Source organism: Mustelus asterias, chromosome 1, assembly GCF_964213995.1.
Source record: "Mustelus asterias chromosome 1, sMusAst1.hap1.1, whole genome shotgun sequence".
Taxonomy (NCBI): Eukaryota; Metazoa; Chordata; class Chondrichthyes; order Carcharhiniformes; family Triakidae; genus Mustelus; species Mustelus asterias.
The window spans coordinates 6,851,149-6,868,547 of NC_135801.1; the positions used below are offsets into that span (position 1 = coordinate 6,851,149).

Here is a 17,399-nt window from a genome sequence, read left to right on the forward strand (position 1 = left end):
TTTCAATAAACTTACCTTGTTCTTTGTTTTAACCTAAGAAAACCTGACTCATTCTTTACAATCTGAAAGTTCACTTTTTAAAAAAATTCATTCATGGGACATGGGTGTCGCTGGCTGGCCAGCATTTATTGCCCATCCCTAGTTGCCCTTGTTCAGAGGGCAGTTGAGAGTCAACCACATTGCTGTGGCTCTGGAGTCACATGTAGGCCAGATCAGGTAAGGACGGCAGATTTCCTTCCCTAAAGGACATTAGTGGGACTTCTACAGCCATGGGTAAGCACGTCCTCTCTAAGTTCACAAGAAAGACTCGCTCATGGTCAGACCTGGAGAGGAAGAGCATTGGAGTCATTTCACTGCTCCTTGAGCAGTTGGCACAATCTGCTGCTTACTGCTCAGGAATCAACAATAAAGTAGACTATTTGATGTTGGGTTGAATTTGCCTTCTCCAAACATAACCTTAGGTGGTGTAGATGGGTGGCTGGAAGGCCACAAAGTAAAAAACTAGCATTTCTATAGCAGCTTTCTTGGTTTCAAGTTGTCCCTAAGGGTTTCAGAGCCAATTGAGAACTTTTGACATGTAAGTACTGTTGTAATGTTGGAAACATGGCAGCCCAGCCTTGCACAGCAAGCTCCCACAAACAACAACGTGCTAATGACCAGATAATCTGTTTGTAGTGACGTTGGTTGAAAAATAAATATTGGTCAGGACACCAGGGAGGAATCTTCAGCTCCACCTTAAAAGAAAAGCTGTGGGGCTGTGCAACTAGCCCACACTTGCAAAACATTTACTGTTAGATGTGATTGTGGGATTGGGCAGCACTTGTTAAACAATCCTGAGTGTGCTAATAGCTACATAAACAACCAATTTAAGATAATCAGTCGAGCTCGTAATGTGGCTCAATTAAGCTTCCTGGAGGTGACAAATATTCATAATTAGGGACTTGTCCTTTGCAAACAAAAGGAACATGTTCAAGCCTTGTGCCTCTTGTGAATTACCCGGAAGCTTGAGGAGCCTATAGTAAGCATGCAGGAGCCGATAGGTAAGCAGGCAGTTGCAGCAGGGGGTAAAGCAGGCAAATGGTATGTTGGCCTTCATTGCGAGAGGTTTCGAGTACTGGAGCAAGGATGTGCTGTTGCAATTATACAGGGCCTTGGTGAGGCCACATCTAGAGTATTGTGTGCAGCTTTGGTCTCCTTTTCTTGCTCTCGAGGGAGTGCAGTGAAGGTTTACCAGGCTGATTCCGGGGATGGCGGGACTGATGTATGAGGAGAGATTGACTAGGTTAGGATTGTGTTCGCTGGAGTTCAGACAAATGAGGGGGGATCTCACAGAGACTTATAAAATTCTAACAGGACTAGACAGGGTAGATGCAGAAAGGATGTTCCCGATGATGGGGGAGTCCAGAACCAGTGGCCACAGTCTAAAGATTCAGGGTAGACCATTTAGAATGGAGATGAGGAGACATTTCTTCACCCAAAGAGTGGTCTACTTGTGGAATTCATTACCATAGAAAGTAGTTGATTCTAAAACACTGAATGTATTCAAGAGGCGACTAGATTATAGCACTTGGGGTGAACGGGATCAAAGGTTATGGGGAGAAAGCAGGATTAGGCTATGGAGTTGGACGATCAGCCATGATCGTGATGAATGGTGGAGCAGGCTCGAAGGGCCAAATGGCCTCCTCCTGCTCCTATCTTCTGTGTTTCTGTTTCCCCATGTTGCTTTCTCCATGGTAACATCTCGACCAATCAAATTCACTTTGCCAACCAATCACTACCCTACTCTCCTGCGGCATAAGCTGCCATGACCATTTGAAATTCGGCATTTTTGTGTTTGTCCTGATGAGTGCAAGATTAAAAGTCTTGGCAGTATGTCTCTCTTTCAGCAATGTTAAAGTTTGGAAATCACAATGTGCTTTTTAAAAGTCTTCCAGCCTTGGATCTCAAAGAATTTTTTTTCTGAACGATCCCGTTGAAATTTAGCACCAAACCTGGTATCCTGTGATTACACCAGAGCTAACCATGAAAGAATATAGATGAGTGGAGTTTGGCTGGCATTCAGAGAATGTCAGTGCTAAAATCCAGAGATTTTAGAAACATGGGCTGAAAATTTCCTATCTCGCCCACCGTGGGAATCGTCGCGTATGAGACAGAAAATTCGGCAAACCATTTAAAGGTCCACTGAGCTTGGGTGAGAATTTCTGGTGTTGGGGCGCAAGTGGCTGGAAATTCCCACCCATGGTCCGCGTATACATGATCCTTCTCCATCTCCGTTTCTTTATTCAGTCATGGGATGTGGGCGTCACTGGCTGGACCCGCATTTATTGCCCATCCCTGAGGACACTGAAGAGTCAACCACATTGTTGTGGATCTGGAGTCACATGTAGGGTCAGGCTGAGTAAGGATGGCAGATTTCCTTCCTTAAAAGACATTAGTGAACCAGATGGGTTTTTTACAACAATCAACAATGGGCAGCATGATGGCACAGTGGTTAGCACTGCTGCCTCGTAGCGCCAGGGACCTGGGTTTAATTCCAGCCTCGGGCTGTGTGGGGTTTGCACTTTCTCCCCGTGTCTGCGTGGGTTTCCTCCGAGTGCTCCGATTTCCTCCCACAGTCCAAAGATGTGCGTGTTAGGTTGATTGACATACTATATTGACCCTTGTGTCAGGGGGATTAGCAGGGTAAATGTGTGGGATTATGGGAATAGGGCCTGGGTGGGATTGTGGTCAGTACAGATTCAATGGGCTGAATGGCCTCCTTCTGTACTGTAGGGATTCTATGATACATGGTCATTTTAATTCCAGATTTTTACTGAATTCAAATTTGACCATCTGCCGTGGTGGCATTCGAACCCGGGTCCCAGAGAATTATTCTGGGTCTCTGGATTACTAGTCCAGCAACAAATACCACTCTGCCACTGTCTCCCTTCCACACCTCCCCCCACCCTCCCCCTGATCTCTAGCCAAGGAACCAGACAAAGCCACACCACCTCTGTTCCTTTCAGGGACACTAAGACTGGAAAGCAAAGCTTCCTCTTCTAGTGTTTTTTTCGTATTTTTTCAATATTTATGTAGTTTGTACGAGATAAGCAGGACAAGAAAAACTGCAGAGCGGCAGATTTATTACTGCCTGCCCCCTTTTAAAAGCCTGAATTATGCTTAAACATTTAACTAGACAGAGACTCGCAAGCAAACTTCCAGATCATAATATTTTCTTCAATACGTTGATTGCAGATACACACAACTACTGCGATGTTCGCAGATTTGTTCTTGTTGCATGAACAACAGATTGGGTTTATGGACAATTGTTCTAATCAAATTCAACATTATTATTCAAAACACACATCCACAATCCCAGTGGCTGGCCAGCGGCAACTTAGCTCTTGGAATAGCATTAAACTTAGAAAGTAGGAGCAGGAGTTGGTCATTTGGCCCCTCGATCCTCAATCTCGATGCCATACTCCACCACTCTCCCTGTACCCTTTGACAGCTTAATGGGCGGCACGGTGGCACAGAGGTTAACACTGCTGCCTCACAGCGCCAGGGGCCCGGGTTCAATTCCCAGCTTGGGTCACTGTCTGTGCGGAGTCTGCACGTTCTCCCCGTGTCTGCGTGGGTTTCCTCTGGGTGCTCCGGTTTCCTCCCACAGTCCGAAAGACGTGCTGGTTAGGTGCATTGGCCGTGCTAAATTCTCCCTCAGTGTATCCGAACAGGCGCCGGAGTGCAGCAACTAGGGGATTTTCACAGTAACTTCATTGCACTGTTAATGTAAGCCGACTTGTGAAATTAATAAATAAACTCCAAACTTCAAACTAATTTTTTTAAGGTGAGACTTCTGTCCCTTTCTCGGAAGCTCCACCTTTCAAGGATGCCAGCCAATTCGATGTGCAGAGCTGGCACCACCAGCTGGCAGTGGTAGCCAGCACGGGGACAGTGCCACCTGTGTCGAGGTAAGTCCAGGGTCAGGTGGTGAACAGGTGGGACGTCGGATTCAAGAGGCTGAGGAAGGGTTGTGAAATGGGAGATGACCCTGGTAGGGGAGGATGGTAAGGGAGGGCCACCAATGTGCCCAGGAGACCCAAGAAGAACGACACCCCTTGCCCAACACCAGCCAGTGCAGCTGAATCTGTAAGGTTTCCCACAGGGCATTGGGCAACCCTTAGTCATGGGTAAAATACCAACAAGATCAGAATGAGACTTGGGCAATCTTTCATAGAATTCCTACAGTACAGAAGAAGGCAATTCGGCCCATCGAGTCTGCGCCAACCACAATCCCACCAAGGCCCTATTCCTGTAACCCCAAACATTTACTTTGCTAATCCCCCAACAATAATGAGCAATTTAGCATGGCCAATCAACCTAATCCGCATATCTTTGCACTGTGGGAGGAAACCGGAACACCCGGAGGAAACCCACGCAGACACGGGGAGAATGTGCAGACTCCACACAGACAGTGACCCGAGGCTGGAATTGAACCCGGATCCCTGGCGCTGTGAGGCAGCAGTGCTAACCACTATGCCAGCCTTTCACAATTGAACATGCTGAGACGTGTCTTAACAACCCCACTCTGATTGGCATGGTCGCAAGACAAGTTTAGATAAATTTGTCTAAAGCAGATCAAACACTGTAGAATTTCTACTATTCATAGGCATTGTTCTATGGGCTTTTGCTAGTCTTGTCGGTGGGAGTGGCTGACCTTAGCACAAATAAAATGCTGTGTCATACGACTTTGACTCATCAAAGTTTCACTGTGTAATTTTCTCTGATGTGAATGGATTGCCTGTGTAGTGGGAACAGTTGCCCGAATTAAGGATTTAATGCACTAAATTTTGGAATGTGAAGTTGTTTTGTGGCACTGAATGGATATGGGATACTCCTCTAGAATGTATGCTGTGTTGGTTAATAGAAATAAAACCTTATTTTTACAACAGGTGCTGGGGTTTGTACTTTAGCAATCAGCACCAAAACTGACTTAATGCATACAATTCAGGGAATAAAACTGAAAGAGTTGCATTTATATCGCACTTTTCACAATCACTGGACATCTCAAACCGCTTTACAGCTGGAGAAGTACTTTTGAAATGTAGTCACTGTTGTAACGTAAGAAATTTACTGTAAGCTGTTACCGATATGGAGGAGAGAGAATTGTAACCATAATTCCCTTTGCTTACTCTCCAGAATCAGTGTTTCCAGAGCAATGTTTCTTAATCCCTGAATATGAGGTCAATTTGAGTAACCAGCAGCAAGCTTCCGTGGGTTTAAATAAAAGTGGATTATTTATTCATGCATTCACCCCTAAAATTCAATCTTACACCACTCATTCGGCACTTTCACACAAGTTAAACAGTAGAGATAAGGAGAACAGTACACTTTTCAAGTCGTAAGCAAGCTAATTGCTCAGAATTGAAGAGTTGAATGTGTTCTTGGCAGAGCACAAAAGTGGCCAGTTTCTGTCATCTGACCACCTCACCAATAGTTCTATTGTCCATCCAGAATTACTTGAAGGTCAAAGCCATTGTTGGACAATTGGAGATGGATGGTTGCCATTCACACCTACTTATGATTCATTGGTTTCCTCATCTATGTTTCGTTAAGTACTGAGCTTGGAGATTATGGGAATTAGGAGTCCATTTCATTGGAGTTTTTGGAAAGTCCATAAACAATTTGAATTCCATAAATAGTTTAATCTTGGTACGTTCATTCAAGGGTGGCATTCCACACATGGACATTTGATTAGGAACTTTCTGAAGATTTGAGATACCTCTAACTTTATGCATGAATTGCAAAAGTCAACTGACCCTCAGCAGCCATTTTAGCAACCAATTTACAGGAAAAGGCAGTTCTGGAAAATTCTACACTATATATGTTTAAAGTAATAAATGTGACATGCCTTTACTGGACATGACAAAGGAGACAAAGGGAATTTATTTTGGGAGAGTTTAACTTTCCTGCCGGGACAGTAAAGCTGAGTGGGCGGGGGGGGTGGGGGGGGGGGGGGGGGGGTGGGGAGGGGACGACACACGCACATACACGGGGGGGGGCGACGACACACACGCACATACACGCGCACACATGCACAAGCACACAGACACATGCACACAGATACGCACACACACAGGCACACGTACACAAATGTACATGCATACAGGCACACACACACAGGCACACGTACACAAAAATGCACATGCACACACAGGCACACACACATGCGCACACGCACACACACACAGGCACATGCACGCACACACAGGCACACGCACATACACACGCACACACACACGCACACACAGGCACACGCACATACACACGCACACACACACGCACACACAGGCACACACAGGCACACGCACACACAGGCACACACACACACAGGCACACAGGCACATGCACACACAGGCACACACACACACAGGCACACACACACTGACACACGTCTGCAGTGCACGTAATTCTGCATTTTCGGCGCTTTGCCTCATGGAAGCTATTTTTTATTCTTAGTGAGGAATTAAGTGTAAGAGCTCTGCACAATGTCTCAAGAGCACTGGGGGTGAAGACAAGTCATTAAGTTTTACCGTCCACATTCAGAGTGATGAGGACCTGTGATCCAATATGCGACTTATTTTACAAATGAAGCACCTAATTTGAGCCCGGCTGAACCTTAGTGGTTATCTTACCAACATCTTTACAGCCACCTGGGTCCCATGCTCCCTTCAGCAGAGTCCTGACCAGATAACCAACCACAGACACTGAACCCACCCTCAGTTACAACCTTTCAATGGTTTTGAATGGTTTTAGCATATAGAGAGAGAGAGAAACTGTTTCGTCTGGGGCAGTCAAGGAAAAGGGTGTGTAAAGGTTGAGATTTCAGCTTGGCCGTTTGGGGAGATCGCAAGAAACACTCTTTCACAAAAATATCCGTGATCTGGTCATTATCATATTCCTGTGGGAAGTTGCTGTCCACCAATCAGCTGCTGTCTTTACATTACAACAGTGAGCACACTTCAAAAGTATTTCATTGGCTATAGGAACGCTTTGTGGTTGCGAAAGGTGCTATAAAAACGCAAGTCTTTCTTTATCATAGAATAGAATCCAAACAGTGCAGAAGGAGGCCATTCAGCCCATTGGGCCTTGCACCGACAACAATCCCACCCAGGTCCTATCCCCATAATCCCACATATTCACCCTGCTAATCTCCCTGACACTAAGGGGCAAATTTAGCATAGCCAATGAACCTAACCTGCACATCTTTGGACTGTGAGACGAAACCGGAGCCCCTGGAGGAAACCCACACAGACACGGGGAGAACGTGCAAACTCCACACAGACAGTGACCCGAGGCCAGAATCGAAACCAGATCCCTGGCGCTGTGAGGCGATGGTAGTCATGATGTGGAGATGCTGGCGTTGGACTGGGGTGAACACAGTAAGAGTAACTCTTGCTGTGAGGCAGCAGTGCTAACCACTGTGCCACAGTGCCGCCCTGAGATTTATAGTCAAGAACTTTCATTTACACTGAATATGACACTGCTCAAAATGCTGATTATTAACACACAGTTGAGAGTCACTGCCCCCCTTCCCCCCATGCCTTTTCTTTCACTCAGGCAATCTGTAATCTTGCGTTACCTCTCATATCTTGGGGTGGCAACGTTGGATGAAGGTCTCGGTTGCAGAAGTCTCGATCCGTGCAGCATTCAATGGCTCTTCGCTGAGACGACTTTGGAGTATCCTCAAGAAAGAATGAGAAAGGAGATGTGGATTAAAATGGGTGATCCGGTGTGTCATTAAGATCTCATTTTTAAATTTATATTCTTAAAGGAGTCTGTTTTTCCTTCTTCACTTTACGTCTCTCTGAATCGTCCAGCCTTTCCCGGTGTTAACTTGCCATTCCAGTCACGCTTTCAGAAGGTGACAGAGTGGAGGAAAACCATATACTTTCCAGGAGGGAAGAACGGAGGTGGGGGCAGGGGTGGTGGGGGGAGGGGCGGGGGGATGTTGGCGGGCGAGCAAATACATTTCAGATCATTTTGGATGCCCATATTTCCTGGCTTCTGAAACAAGAACATGTGGGAAATTGCCAAACTGTTCATTCTAAATGCAAAGATCCCTTTGCAACACTGGGTGTGCAATGTTTAAATGGGAATATGTTTAGGAAAAGTCAAATATCGCATCAGTGCGAGAAACTTGGGAACAGAGCATGGTTTGATTTTCTTTGTTCTTTCACGGATGTGGGTGTCGCTGGCAAGGCCAGCATTTGTTATCCTTCCCTAATTGCCTTTGAGGCCTTGCTAGACCAAAGGCTAGGTAGAGTCATAGAATCATAGGATCCTACAGTGCAGCAGGAGGCCATTCGGCCCATCGAGTCTGCACCAACCACAATCCCACCCAGGCCCTATCCCCATAACCCCATGCATTTACCCTAGCTCGTCCCCCTGACACGAAGGGGCAATTTAGCATGGCCAATCCACCTAACCCGCGCATCTTTGGACATTGCTGTGGCTCTGGAGTCACATGTGGGCCAGACCGGGTAAGGAGTGCAGATTTCCTTCCCTATAGTGACTATAGTGAACCAGATGAATTTTTTTCAACAATTGTTTCATAGTCACCATTAGATTAGCTTTTTATTCTCAAATTATTATGAATCTAAATTTCCCCAGCTGTCAAATCCACATCATTGAATCATGGAATCATAAAATCCTGACAGTGCAGAGGGAGGCCATTCAGCCCATCGGGTGTGCACCGAATCTCTGACAGAGTATCTAACTCAGGCCCTCTATCCCACTGTATCTCCGTAACCCAGCATCCCCAGGGTATGAACCTGGCCTCTGGATTACTAGTTCAGTGAGGAGAAGGCCTATAGTGCGTTGGCGTTTATTAACAGGGGGTTTGAGTTTAAGAGCCGTGGGGTTATGCTGCAACTGTACAGGACCTTGGTAGGACCACATTTGGAGTATTGTGTGCAGTTCTGGTCACCTCGCTATAAAAAGGATGTGGAAGCATTGGAGAGAGTGCAGAGGAGATTTACCAGGATGCTGCCTGGTTTGGAGGGTAGGTCTAATGAGGAAAGGTTGAGGGAGCTAGGGCTTTTCTCTTTAGAGCGGAGGAGGATGAGAGGCGACTTAATAGAGGTTTATAAGATGATGAGGGGGATAGATAGAGTGGACGTTCAGAGACGATTTCCTCGGGTGGATGTAGCTGTTACTAGCGGGCATAACTATAAGGTTCATGGTGGGAGATATAGGAGGGATGTCCGAGGTAGGTTCTTTACTCAGAGAGTGGTCGGGGTGTGGAATGGACTGCCTGCTGTGATAGTGGAGTCGGACACTTTAGGAACTTTCAAGCGGTTATTGGATAGGCACATGGAGCACACCAGAATGATGGGGAGTGGGATAGCTTGATCTTGGTTTCGGACAAAGCTCGGCACAACATCGAGGGCCGAAGGGCCTGTACTGTGCGGTACTGTTCTATTACCACTACACCAACATCTTTCCGATCTCCAGCTGGGATTTACCATCCATGTAAACAGATGGAGATATCGGGTGTGCTCCCTTACAAACTCGGAATTCTTCATGCCAATGCATTTCTCTTTCCTGATGCAGAAAGTCCCACAGGTTCATTTGGAATCGTGAGCTTTTGGAGCGATGCTCCTTCATCAGGTGAGTCTCTGACGAAGGAGCAGCGCTCTGAAAGCTCGTGATTCCAAATAAACCTGTTGGACTTTAACCTGGTGTTGTGAGACTTATTACTGTGCCCATCCACGTCCAACGCTGCAATCTCCACATCCTGATGCATAAAACCAGAGAACTAAAGCGAAAGAGAACCACCAACCCCACTTTTACATTTGCGTGCCTGCACATATTTATGTATTTGAAAAAGGATCTGTTAAATCTAGCCAAATTCCAATAAGGAGAGAAAGAACTTTGCCTTATCATTCAGATGCTCCAAATGGCTTGAGTTTTTGTTAAAATGTAAACAATCTGCTTTGCAGATGCTTGGATGCAAGCTTTCACTCATCTCACAGAAACATTGGAAAGTCTTGCTGGGTATCCCAGGTTAGAATGTTAAAATATTAGTTGGAAGCTCTGAGTCAGAAGGTTCAAGCTCCACTCCAGGACTTGAGTGCCAAAATCTAGGCTGTCCCTCCAGAGCAGTACTGAGGGGGTGCTGCACTGCCAATGGTGCCATCTTTGGGATAAGATGTGAAACCCTGTCTGCTCTCCAAGGTGGACAAAAAAAAAATATTCCTTGGCGCCAGTTGAAAAAGGAGCAGGGGAGTTATCTCCAGTGTCCTGGCCAACATTTATCTCTCAATCACCAGTACAGCAACAGGTTATCTGGTCATTATCATATTGCTGCTTTATGGAACTGGCTGACTGCAAATTAGCTGTTGTGTTTACATTATAACAATGACTACACTTCAGAAATGCTTCACTGTTTTCCAGGATGCTTTGAGGTTGTTAAAGGTCTTTCCTCTTCATTCATAGTTAAGAAATTTCGTTCTCACTGGATGTAATCCTACTGAAGATGCTGGTTGAAGAAATGTAGTGGAGGACACACCCCTGTCTACATCAACGGGGATGAAGTGGAAATGGTCGAGAGCTTCAAGTTTCTAGGTGTCCAGATCACCAACAACCTGTCCTGGTCCCCCCATGCCGACGCAATAGTTAAGAAAGTCAACCAACGCCTCTACTTTCTCAGAAGACTAAGGAAATTTGACATGTCAGCTACAACTCTCACCAACTTTTACAGAGGCACTATAGAAAGCATTCTTTCTGGTTGTATCACAGCTTGGTGTGGCTCCTGCTCTGCCCAAGACCTCAAGAAACTACAATGGATCGTGAAAGAAGCCCAGTCCATCACGCAAACCAGCCTCCCATCCATTGCCTCTGTCTACACTTCCCGCTGCCTCGGAAAAGCAGCCAGTATAATCAAGGACCCCAAACACCCGGACATTCTCTCTTCTACCTTCTTCTGCTGGGAAAAGGACGCAGAAGTCTAATGTCATGTACCAACTGACTCAAGAACAGCTTCTTCCCTGCTGCCATCAGTCTTTTGAATGGACCTACCAAATATTAAGTAGATCTTTCTCTACACCCTAGCTATACGGTACGGTATGGGCGGTACGGTAGCACAGTGGTTAGCACTGCTGCTTCACAGCTCCAGGGGCCTGGGTTCGATTCCCGGCTTGGGTCACTGTCTGTGTGGAGTTTGCACATTCTCCTCGTGTCTGCGTGGGTTTCCTCCGGGTGCTCCGGTTTCCTCCCACAGTCCAAAGATGTGTGGGTTAGGTTGATTGGCCAGGTTAAAAATTGCCCCTTAGAGTCCTGAAATGTGTAGGTTCGAGGGATTAGCGGGTAAATATGTGGGGGAAGGGCCTGGGTGGGATTGTGGTCGGTGCAGACTCGATGGGCCGAATGGCCTCCTTCTGCACTGTAGGGTTTCTATGATTTCTATGATTTCTATGACTGTAACACTACATTCCGCACCTTCTTTCCTTCTCTATGAACGGTATGCTTTGTCTGTGCAGCACGCAAGAAACAATACTTTTCACTGTATAATAATGCATGTGACAATAATAAATCAAATCAAATCAGCTCATCTAACTGAAGGGTGAGGTTTCTGTAGGATGGTCCTCACACAAACAGTGGAATATTAACCAGTCCAAATTTAAGACTGGAGTCTTTTTTTAATTCATTTGTGGGACATGGACGTCGCTGGCTAGGCCGGCATTTATTGCCCATCCCTAGTTGCTCCTGAGAAGGTGGTGGTGAGCTGCCTTCTTGAATCGCTGCAGTCCACGTTCTGTGGGTTGACCCACAATGCTATTAGGGCGGGGAATTCCAGGATTTTGACCCAGCGACTCCAAAGGAATGGTGATATATTTCCAAGTCAGGACGGTGAGTAGCTTGGAGGGGTGGTGTTCCCATGTCCTTGTCCTTCTAGATGGAAGCGGTCGTGGGTTTGGAAGGTGCTGTCTAAGGATCTTTGGTGAATTGCTGCAGTGCATCTTATAGGTAGTACACACCGCTTTTACTGAGCGTCGGTGGTGGAGGGAGTGGATGTTTGTTGATGTTTATTTATTAAAGAAGCACCCGGTCAGTCTCACTGGAAGCATGCCATCTCTGTGGGTGGGTCATGAAGTGGTTACTCCACGGGGGTCGCTGTAATATTGGTGCCGAGCGAGAGTGCCAGTACTCATTAGGCTCGCATTTTCATAAAGAGTAGTAGATGGCGCATTGTAGCAGTGTGCGCGTGACCATTAGTTTCGATGCATTAACAAGCTTTGTTTTGTGGCTCGCAGTAATCAATGTGTACCTGCAGGCTCCCTTCGAGTGCCACACTAGTCGGATTGCAGGGCCACACGGGAAATTGTCTAGCTGGGGCTGGATATTTCCCTTCTGAAAAGCAGCCTGCATTCCGTCGGGACACAGCAAGACCCTGAAACAAGGAGCCTCCACCAGTAAAATAGTGACGAGATGGAAAAACACCTCCTTTGTCCAAGGCTGGCTACTTTATTTATGGGTCAAATAAAATGGCTATTTGACCCAAGGAAGGTCAAACAGTAAACTGCAATAAATTACCACCCTTGACAGTTTCACCCTCGGGGTGGGCTGCACTGTAGAACGAGCCTGCCCCCACAAGAGGGGCATTATGTCGTATGCAGGGAATCTGTGCAGTTTACATCACTGGTTTGAGTACAGTCATTACATATGCACATAATTACAGTCCATAACTTGGAGCTGAAATCCTTTCCTGTTTAATGTTGTGATTTATACGCGAAGGCAAATCATTGTGAACTCTGGTTCCAATAAGTGGAGATCAGATTGATTACACCTGTCCGTGTGAAATGGGAGTTTTATGAGTTTGCGGTACCACTTGTTTACACTGAGCTAGTTCCACACCACAGCCCACCCACAAGATTAAGTGCTCTGAAATGCTCTGGTTTCAAGGCTCGGGAGGTGGTGTAGGTTGGGGAAATCAGGCACAATGCAATCCTCAATGCTGAATGTGCGGTGAAAAGCTTTCTGCAAAGGTTATAGAATCCCTCCAGTGCAGAAGGAGGCCATTTGGCCCATCGAGTCTGCACCGACCACAATCCCACCCAGGCCCTATCCCCATAACCCCACATACTTACTCTAGCTAGTCCCCCTGACACTCGAGTCAATTTATCATGGCCAATCAACCTAACCCGCACATCTTTGGAGTATGGGAGGAAACTGGAGCAGCTGGAGGAAACCCACGCAGACACGGGGAGAATGTGTAAACTCTGCACAGTGACCCAAGCCAGGAATCAAACCTGAGTCCCTGGAGCTGTGAGGCAGCAGTGCTAACCACTGTGCCACCGTGCTGTCCAAGAACGATGTTCTGCCTGTAGGGCTGAGTGGCTGTCGCTGTGAATGACTTCAAATCACTTTAACACGTTAATAATTGTTGGTTCTCTCGGAAGCACCAGATCCAGTTTAATCACTTGGAATAGTTCTGATCACAGAAGGGAGTTAGGGAGGGAATTTCCAGAGTATTTTCTGCCTTTTTTTACCTTTCTCCCAGGATTTTACACGGGATGGGATTGTACACCAGTGGGATTTTAGGGTCCAGCCGCAGTCAGTGGAGTTTGAATATTTCGCCCTGTTTCACCGCTCTGCCATCAGAGATTCTGAAATTCTCTCTGCGGCACCCTGGGGAAATATGTCTCACCACGATTCTCCAGTCATCACAGGGTGCAGTTGGTCTCTTGCTGCCCTCCAATCTATATGCTATTGAGCACTTGATGCAGTCCAAACACAAACTGGGAAGGCTGCACTGTCAGTGGGTCAGTGCTGAGGGAGTGCTGCACTGTCAGAGGGCCAGTACTGAGGGAGTGCCGCACTGTCAGAGGGTCAGTACTGAGGGAGTGCTGCACTGTCAGAGGGTCAGTACTGAGGGAGTGCTGCACTGTCAGAGGGTCAGTACTGAGGGAGTGCCGCACTGTCAGAGGGCCAGTACTGAGGGAGTGCCGCACTGTCAGAGGGTCAGTACTGAGGGAGCACTGCACTGTGAGATGGTCAATACTGAGGGAGTGCCGCACTGTTTGATATGCTGTCTTTGTTAAAGAGATAAACTCAGTCCCTTGCACACTCTAAAGTGGACATAAAAGATTCCATGGCCCAAAAGGGCAGGAGTGTTCCCTTGTTGAAATCCCTCAACTCACACCACTAAGGAAATAGATTACCCAATTAGTATCACGTTGCTGTTTGTGAGAGTTTTACACCAATATTGGCTGCTGTGTTGTCTACATTACAACAGTGGCAACACTTCAGAAAGTACCACATGTCCTAAGATCGTGAGATACATTATTTAAATTTCCTTACGTTTAATGCAACCTAAATCTGGGCTCCAGGGCTAACCTGTGCTAATGTGCTGGAGCAACACTGCCAGGAACAATCAACTTAGGCCCCAACCGTTCACTTAAATTAGAGACATTCAGTGTTGGTGCATAGTCGCAACTTCCTCACACAACTGTTAAACTTGCAGGCGGAAGTCACAGCACAGAAACAGGCCATTCGGCCCAACTGGTTCATGTTGGTGTTTATGCTTCACATGAGCCTCCATCAACAATGCCTCTCCATCTAACCCTCAATGGGTTTTGATTTGTAGATCAAAATGAATGATAACAAATTATCACACATGGGTATAACCTGTTTACTGCCCTTGCCCTTACACTGGTGCCCAGATGTGAGACTAAAGCATTAATCTGGAACCAATTAGGAATTCTCCTACCTTAGCCTAATGAGAAATGTAATTGGATATAGTAGCAACTCTACCTTAATGATATGATTAATTAATTTCTGCGCCAGATTTAAAACAGTGCTTAATCAGTGCGTTAGCCAAGTCTCATTGATTAGTGTATGAATCATAGAATCACAGAATAGAATCATAGGATCCCTACAGTGCAAAGGAGGCCATTCGGCCCATCGGATCTGCACCGACCACAATCCACCACAGGTCCTATCCCCATAGCCCCATGCATTTACCCTAGTTAGTCCCCCTGATACTAAGGGGCAATTTAGCGTGGTCAATATACCGCACATTTTTGGACTGTCAGAGGAAACCGGAGCACCCGGAGGAAACTCACGCAGACATGGGGAGAATTTGCAAACTCCACACAGACAATCCGAGGCCGGAATTGGACCCGGGTCCCTGGCGCTGTGCGGCAGCGGTGCTAACCACTGTGCCGCCGTGCCGCATATGAATTAATGATGCCCTGGCAATTGTTAATTATACTGTGTTGCTTTTCTAAGTGAATGGGATCTTCACAATATTAGCTTTGAGTTTCCTCTGCAGTCAGAAAAAAATGCTTTTCATTGGTCAGACACCCACTAAGAACAGATCCTATTCAGCTTAAACTACTTACCCGACATTGAAAATCTGAACCCTCCTTGCCCAGGCACCCTGACGTGATGACATGTCCTCCAGAGTCACCTTCTTCCATTATAGTGAAACAATAGCCATCCGTTCTGAGGACACAAATTGAATCTCAGTGAGCCCATTGCAATCTCTCTGAAATGAAAGCAGCAACAAGGTATGGGACATGTAAACTTACTTGCAGGTGTTGTTAACTGACTCCTCAGGGCAATGATGGTGACAGTGGCACCACAGGTCCCTCTGAGGAGGTGCAGACATGGTACTGTCAACATATCCCTTCTTGTTGTCTATGCTCAACTTCCCCGTGCTCCGTAGCAGCATGTTATCCAGCCGGTTACCTGGAAGCAGAGTTTAAATCATTAGGCTGGTAAAACAACACGGGCAGAGATCAGCACAGTTAAAAATCATCTCTCAGGAAAAGCAGAGTCCATAGGCCTGAAGAATATCTTACTGTCAGAGATTTGAGAAACAGTAGTAGTCGCATCTCAAACTCAGAGGGCATCATCATAACACACACTCTATGACTTCAGCATGTGATCTAGGTTGACACATCAGTGGAGCATTGAGGGGGTGCAGCACAGCCGGAGGTACTGTCTATCAGGTGACAGGTAAAATTGACCCCGACTTTAGGGCACTTTTTTAAAATTCATTTGTGGGACATGGGCATCGCTGGCTGGCCAGCATTTATTGCCTACAGTGTTCAGAGGACAGATGAGAGTCAACCACATTGCTATGGATCTGGAGTCACATGTCAGGCAGATCAGGTAAGGACAGCAGATTTCCTTCCCTAAAGGACATTAGTGAACCAGATGGGTCTCTCCAACAATCAACAATGGTTTCATGGTCATCAGTAGATTTGTAATTCCAGTTTCTTTTTATTGAATTCAAATTCCACCATCTGCCGTGATGGGACTCGAACCCGGGTCTCCAGAACATTAGCTGAGTTTCTGGATTAATAGTCTAGCGATAATACCACTAGGCCATCGCCCCCACTCCCTGTATATGTGATCGCTCCACCATTGGAGGCCGTGCCTAAGTTGCAAACTCTGCAATTCCCTCCCTAAACCTCTCCATCCTGTCGTCATTGTCTACAGGAACAGTGCCAGAAGACTGGAGGATAGCAAATGTTGTCCCCTTGTTCCTGAAGGGGAGTAGGGACAACCCTGGTAATTATAGACCGGTGAGCCTTACTTCTGTTGTGGGCAAAGTATTGGAAAGGATTATAAGAGATAGGATTTATAATCACCTAGAAAGGAATAATTTGATTAGGGATAGTCAGCACGGTTTTGTGAAGGGTAGGTCATGCCTCACAAACCTTATTGAGTTCTTTGAGAAGGTGACCAAAGAGGTGAATGAGGGTAAAGCAGTTGATGTGGTGTATATGGATTTCAGCAAAGCGTTTGATAAGGTTCCCCATGGTAAGCTTTTGCAGAAAATACGGACACATGGGATTGAGGGTGATTTAGTGGTTTGGATCAGGAATTGGCTAGCTGTAAGAAAACAGAGGGTGGTGGTTGATGGGAAATATTCATCCTGGAGTTCAGTTACTAGTGGTGTACCGCAAGGATCTGTTTTGGGGCCACTGCTGTTTGTCATTTTTATTAATGACCTGGATGAGGGTGTGGAAGGATGGATTAGTAAATTTGCGGATGACACTAAAGTCGGTGGAGTTGTAGACAGTGCGGAGGGAAGTGGCAGGTTACAGAGGGACATAGATAAGCTGCAGAGCTGGGCTGAGAGATGGCAAATGGAGTTTAATGCGGAAAAGTGTGAGGTGATTCACTTTGGAAGGAGTAACAGGAATACAGAGTACTGGGCTAATGGTAAGATACTTGGTAGTGTGGATGAACAGAGGGATCTGGGTGTCCATGTGCATAGATCCCTGAAAGTTGGCACCCAGGTTGATAGGGTTGTTAAGAAGGCGTACGGTGTGTTAGCTTTTATTGGTAGAGGGATTGAGTTTCGGAGCCAGGAGGTCATGCTGCAACTGTACAAAACTCTG

The 17,399-nt window shown here is 46.4% G+C and overlaps 1 protein-coding gene across 3 annotated transcripts in view; it reads right to left on the reverse strand.

The window, feature by feature from the left end:
* LOC144490605 (bone morphogenetic protein receptor type-1B) overlaps positions 1-15,727 on the reverse strand; it is a 43,381-nt gene extending 27,654 nt beyond the window's left edge. The window contains exons 1-3 of one of the 3 annotated variants that reach the window (XM_078208480.1): positions 15,576-15,727; positions 15,387-15,489; positions 7,629-7,724 (exon numbers count right to left, since the gene is read on the reverse strand). In XM_078208480.1, coding sequence (XP_078064606.1) covers positions 7,629-7,724; positions 15,387-15,489; positions 15,576-15,718 — 342 coding nt within the window. In that variant the 5' untranslated portion in view covers positions 15,719-15,727. Of the gene's footprint in view, positions 1-7,621; positions 7,725-15,386; positions 15,490-15,575 lie in introns of all 3 variants that reach the window. The other 2 variants (XM_078208343.1, XM_078208415.1) reach the window with 2 other exon arrangements.
* Between the last annotated feature and the right edge of the window lie 1,672 nt (positions 15,728-17,399).